The sequence below is a fragment of the Peromyscus eremicus genome, chromosome 12 (assembly GCF_949786415.1).
Source record: "Peromyscus eremicus chromosome 12, PerEre_H2_v1, whole genome shotgun sequence".
Classification (NCBI taxonomy): domain Eukaryota; kingdom Metazoa; phylum Chordata; class Mammalia; order Rodentia; family Cricetidae; genus Peromyscus; species Peromyscus eremicus.
Window position 1 is genome coordinate 37,055,307 of NC_081428.1, and position 6,713 is coordinate 37,062,019.

Consider the following 6,713-nt stretch of genomic DNA (forward strand, 5'->3'; position numbering starts at 1 on the left):
AGCTAAGGAAAATGATTATATATATTTGCATCTGTGTTTCTATGTGTATGTATATATGTATATGTATATATATATATAATCTGTACATATTCTTGAACAAGTGGCTTATACAAGTCAGAGTAACCTGTATGATGTGAGCATATAATCTGGTAGCAATGACAATACATTGAAAGTTACTGAAAAGGAATATGATTTCACCTGAGAGCTGTTTGAAGAATCACCTGGTAGTAATGTTTAGGAATGAAGACAGGGAGAACATAATGGGAAAAATGAACAATTAAACTACTACAGGCACACAGGTAAGTGGTCTTGAGGATGAGAATATCAGTTTTTGTGTGAAAATGTATGTAATACCATTTTTGAGAGATGGATAAATGGATCTGTAAATGGATCATATCTTTTTTTGAAAAAAAAAAGTATGGATAAAGTATTTCTGATATCAAGGGCTTTTTATTCCCAGTCACATAGTATGTGCTTTATTATCAGATGCTCTCACCACAACTTGAATTTAAGTCATTTTTGTTCAAAGCTCCCTGTGTATACAAGCCATATCAATAAATTTGGATGTTACTTAAAAATATAGTGCGTTCTTTGTGAGCTCAGGGTTTGACTTTTGGTTTTGGTTATTGGGAGAAAAAAATGAAAATATTTCCTTCCCCTTATGCCACTTCTCTCTTTTTTTCTTATATATTTATATTATTTAATTCTTCAGTCTACTTACATTCTTAAGGAGTCAACCTGTGGATTGTTCTCAGAGAAATAAATCACTCTTGTCTTAATTCAAGCAGTGCAACAAGCTAAGACCATCTTCATACTGGCTAGCTTTACCCTGACGGCTTTGACTGCATTTTCATTATTGTGTTTGACTATGTTCAAGTATTTGTCTATTCATGTGTAATATACATGAGTTGGATTTCTTCAGCAAGTGAAATTCACCATTTCACATCAAACATGTCAGGGAAGACATTTCACAGCTATCAGTATTGCAGAGACTTTGTTCAGTGAAATCACACACAAACCTGCCAACAACACAGAGTAAACGTCTCATGACTTTCTGGCTTAATAACAGAAATATTTTCTCTATCACTCTCAAGTGTTTTTGAGAGAAATAAATGACTATAACATTTGGAATAACATAATAACATGAAACTATGAATTGCTCCTTTATTAAAAGTTTTCACATATGCATATGATCAATGAATGCAGCTGTGTTTACAAACTTACGAAGGAGATGATTATGTATGTCAATTCAATTCAGTAATCTCTTCCAACATTTATTATTTCAAAATCCATCTTTACCTCCACAACATTGTGACTTTTAATAAAATTAATAGTTATTAATGGGATCTAAACTGTTATTTTTAACATTTTTTTCAGAGAATCTATGACTTGTTTATTTCTGAGGCTGTAGATAATTGGATTTAATACAGGGATTATAACTGTGTAAAACAGAGAAAAGACCATGTCTTGATCATCTACTTCTGAAGATGCTGGGTGCACATACATGAAGAGAAGAGGTCCAAAGTACAAGCACACAGACAGGAGGTGAGCTCCACAGGTGGAGAAGGCTTTCCTTACACCCTTGTCAGACTTCTTTTTTAAAATAGTAAAGAGAACAAATGTGTAAGAGATAAAAACTGTCATAATGGTAAACACTTGTATTGAACCAGAGAAAATAAAAATCATCAGATAATTCAAAGAAGGGTCAGTACAGGAAATTTTCAACAGTGGTATAGCATCACAGAAAAAGTGATATAGTATGTTGGAATTACAGAAGGTTAGTCTGAATAGAAAGCTTTCATGAATTACAGCATGAAGAAAGCCACCTACAAATGATAAAGCTAATAGACGAATGCAGAGTCTATTGGTCATAATTACTGGATAAAGCAAAGGATTGCATATAGCTGCATAGCGATCATAAGCCATTGCTGCCAAGAGAAAGCATTCTGTGGTCACACTTATTGCAAAGGAAAAGAACTGCACCATGCATTCAGAGACAGAAATCACCTTGCCCTTGTCCAAAAGATTGAATAGTATCTTTGGTGTCACTGTGGATGATAGCCAAGTATCCACTAAAGCTAAGTTACTAAGGAATAAGTACATGGGGATGTGAAGTCGAGGGTCATTCCAGACGAGAATGATAAGACCAAGGTTTCCCATAATGGTCATGAGGTATATTACCAAGAATACTAGAAACAGAAGGATTTTCCACTGTGGTTGGCATCTGAGACCTGTGAGAACAAATTCTGTCCATACTGTTTCATTCTTCTTTTCCATGTCGTCGTTGAATGTCTCCTGAAATTAGATTTAATGAATGTAAGACAGTAGTCACTGGGAGGGATTCATGTGAATATTGAAAGAACATTTACAGATGAGATAATGTATAACATTTTTCTCATAGTCTGAAAAATACTACAACAGAAGGAATACTCTAGAAATTAAAAATGACAATTTTCTAATTGATTCCATGTGATAATGAGAGGGCAGTAGCAGATTAAAAGTGAGTGGGAGACCTTCTAAGCTTGTGATACATTAAGTGTGAAACACACGGACACTGGAAATTTTGTGTCTTGGATGTGATGCATGAACATTAAAAAAAAGCTATTTGAATATACTGGATTTTAAAAAAAATAGTGTGTGCCTTGTAAAGGAACTTGTATTTATCCCTTAGGAATAAGCTTCTAATAATATTCACAAGATGTGGAATGAATTTTTGCAGATATATTTTTAAATAAATATTTGCAAGGCACAAAAAAAAACTTTTAAGAAAAATGTTACATTGGGGGACCCTAACCAAGACAAAACAATAAACTCCAAAATAAATTTACCTTCCTAGTAGCCCAGAAGGACATTGTATATAAAATATTGGTGATTAAGCGCACCTTAGTGATAGAGTCAGTACACAAATATGCATTAGGAACATATACTCTAAAAATATTCCTTTACAGAAGCCAACATAGGTATTACCTAGTCTATATTGTCATTAAAAGGCAGTTGCGGGGCTGGAGAGATGGCTCAGTGGTTAAGAGCACCGACTGCTCTTCCAGAGGTCCTGAGTTCAATTCCCATCAACGACATGGTGGCTCACAACCACTTGTAATGAGATCTGGTGCCCTCTTCTGGTCTGCAGGGATGTGTGCAGGCAGAATACTGTATACATAATAAATAAATAAATCTTTAAAAAAAAAAAAAAGAAAAGAAAAGGCAGTTGCCCTGATGGGGTGATTATTGCACAGGTTCAATAGCATTCAGTATATAGGATAACTAAGATGAAGTTACATAATAGGAATCAAAGAATGGTAAAGAAGGAGAGATAAGTCACTTGATGGCTGGGTGAGTGGAGATCAAAAGAAAATGAGAACTGCCTGGGAACAATCAACTCTAAATGGGATGTCTCCATCAAATCCTTCCCCTTAGAGATCAGGGAACCATGTGGGAAAGGGACAAGGGGAGTATAAGAGCCAGAGGGGTTGGGAGACACCAAGAAACACAGCCTTCTAAAACAACATGAGCAAAGTTCTAATGAACTCACAGAAACTGAACACAGCATTCAAAGGGCCTGCACTGGTTTGCTTCCAGTTTAATGCTTTTATGTTGTCCCTGACTGTGAGAATGAGTGAGTTTCTGATTCAGGTGCCTTCTCTTGGATTGTTTTCCTGCTGGTGGTTTGCCTTATCCAACTTTTATGTGATAGATTTTGCTATGTTTTATAGTTATCTCTTAGAAGCCTCTTCTTGTCCAATGAGAGATAGAAAGGGGGTATCCAAATGGGAAGGGAAGAAGGCAGGACTGAGAGCAGTAGAGGAAGGGGAAATCATAATCAGAATGCATTATACAGAAAAAAATATTTTCTATAAAAGGATAAAATAATAAAGGTAAAAAATTCCAGGAAGGACCATGTTCTCAACATCCAAGTGGAATATACTTAGGTCCATGTCTCTATTAAACCCTAAAACAAGCAATGACTTGGTGCAATTAGGGCAGTTGGAAGCAGAGTTATGGGTAACCCCTTTCTTAAAGACTATAGGGAAAGAAGTGTGGAGGAAAAGACAGGATACTGAGGAGGTGATATTAAAGAGACTTTACTGTGGATAGATTTCATTTATTAGACAGACATACATGAATCACTTTCTAATTCATGAATAATTGCTAATCAGGGGCTTCCACTCACTCAAGAAGTCCAAAAGGCTACAAACTCAGTTTCTTGTGCCTCTCTTACCTAGAAAGAGAGTGAGGAGATTTGGTGGATGTTTTTTCACTCAAACCACATACACATACTTTCGAATACTTAGTGAGAAAAAGGACAGTGACAAAGAAATTGAGATCTTGAGGGCAAACAAGGCAACCTTATCAAGACTTCAGCAAATGCATGTGGCACCACACCAATGACATTGTCTGACTGACATGGAGCATCTGGAGTCAGCAGTAGTGGGAAAAGCTCTTATTTAAAGAGGTTTGGGACATGGTTTGGGCTACTATTAGGCTGCCTGTCTTTCCTGTTTCTATACGTTTTCAATCTCATTCCTCAACACTGTTTCTATTTAATTAAATTGTTCACTATACTAACCTTAAATCCTGGATTAAAGAAAAGAAATCCAAGAGATTCTAGAAAAAATATTGAGCATAAAAGTCATGTAAGTAGCCTAGAACCTCAAAATGTGACATTTGTGGTTGTAGAGAAAAGATGGGCCATCAATAATTAAATAAATAATAAATAAATAAATATTTAAAAAATTAAAGATTGGTGACAAACACCAAAATTAATGCTCTAGTAGGACAAGAAATTAATAAAATCATTTGAGTACAAAGAATTAAAAAAAATATGTATGCGTGTGTCAGATAGACATATAACAAATAATGTTTTCATATATACATATATCAATATTTTTATATTCATATATCAAAATATTGTCATGTGAATTAAAAATATAAAGCTAATCATTAATCAAGACCAAATAATTTAATCAGAATACATGATTGACTAAACCTAGTGAGTCATTTAACAAAACAATGAGAAATATTTTTATGTAAGAATCAAGGCTTGATTATTTAATCCTGTTATTAAAGTGTTTTTTACAGTTCTACCTCATCACATAATGTCATTATGATTATGTCAATAAGATAATAGACATGTCACTCCAGCAAACCAGTCACTCTCACAGCATTGATTTTATTCAGAATTTAACAAAGTAGGAAAACAGGATCCAGTCACTATTTGCTCATTTCTTACCTTGTTCTTTTGGTATTAATTTACTCTCATTGTTACATATATACAATATTTTTACTTTATATAAGAATTTACAATACAGTAATCATTTCTATCTTACCCAAACACCAAAAGAGCTTGTGGCGATCCTTCACAGTATTAGGCCTTCAGGAATTTTAAAGAGAGCAAGTGGGATGCTCAGGAAGGTTAGAGGAAGGAAGGGAAGGGAAGGGATAACACAAGATAATGATTTTTATTTCAAAAAAATAAAAAAATTGCTCTCAATAATATATTTTCAAAAGTATTAGTCCTCATAAAACAGAAAAAAACTGTAAATTCAGAGGACCGCCATCCATAAACGGTGCAATCTTTCCCCCATTTTCTTTTCAGAGGCTTCATTTCCAGGTCTCAGCAAACGTGGCTTATATAAGCTTGAAGTACAAGAACCCACATCTGTGTCGCTCCCTCCTTACTCCAAAGACTGAGGGAGTGGAAATGTGAAAGTCCCTTGAGGACCAGATGGCTCCCTGCAGGACAAAGTGATGCTGTTCTACTAGAGATTGAAAATGTGGCCATGCAAGAGCATAGGCTGTTCCGTACACCATTGACCGAAGAGGTCAGCATTTGAGGAACTGCACGAGGTCTGAGAAGTTACGTCAGGGAGTTTCTCCTTTATGGTTCTTTTTCTTTTAAAGATTATGTGTACAGGTGTATATATGCATACGTTTGAGTTTCTGCACAACTGTGGTGTCCATAGACCTTAAGAGGATGTTGGGTCCCCTGGAACTAGAGTTGCAGGAAGTAGTAAGCCACCAGATGTGGGTGTTGAGTTCTGAACTTGTTCACTCTGAAAGAGTAGTATGTACCTTTGGAGCCATATCTCCAGCTGAGACTTTCTTCCAAAGACTATAAACATGGTGACTACATACTCAGATTCCTTTTCAAGCATAAGTAAATAGCTTGAACACAAATATTTAATCAAAAAAAACAAACATATCTATAAACAACATTAAGATTTGGCCACTGAAAACTGATTATAGTTATCTTCAGTGTAAATTTTTTTTATGAATATAAAGGTTATTCCCTGTTGAGCCCACAACTAGAAAAATAGGATGCAAACCAGTGGCCTATATTTTTGGAAGACCCAAAAATCAATCAGTTGACTTGAATATAACTTTTCTAGTAGAGAACAAATATGCAGAACAATAATGTAGATAAGAGAAGAGTTGGAGTAAACATGTCAGTATGACCACGAGCTGATTACATTAAAGACATTCTTCTCCACAAGGTTCTCATCTTATGACCAAGAAGTATGAGGTACACAGACAACAAAGATTAAGTGAAGCAAAGCAGATTTATTAAGATAAAGTGAAGCTCTTGGCAACAGAGAATGGATCTGAATGTGGGCTGCCAAGAAAGAGTCAATGTCTACAGGATTTAATGGATTTTAATGGGCTTGTGTGTATGTGTAGCTTGAGTTTTCCTGCCTGGCCCACAGTCAGGACAA

At 35.3% G+C, this 6,713-nt stretch overlaps 1 protein-coding gene across 1 annotated transcript; it reads right to left on the reverse strand.

Annotated features, from left to right (window-relative positions):
- Positions 1 to 1,347: 1,347 nt before the first annotated feature.
- LOC131922580 (olfactory receptor 183-like) lies at positions 1,348 to 2,295 on the reverse strand. The gene has a single exon (XM_059277400.1). It carries the CDS (start codon positions 2,275 to 2,277, stop codon positions 1,348 to 1,350), a length of 930 nt encoding a protein of 309 aa, XP_059133383.1. The 5' UTR covers positions 2,278 to 2,295.
- Positions 2,296 to 6,713: the final 4,418 nt, after the last annotated feature.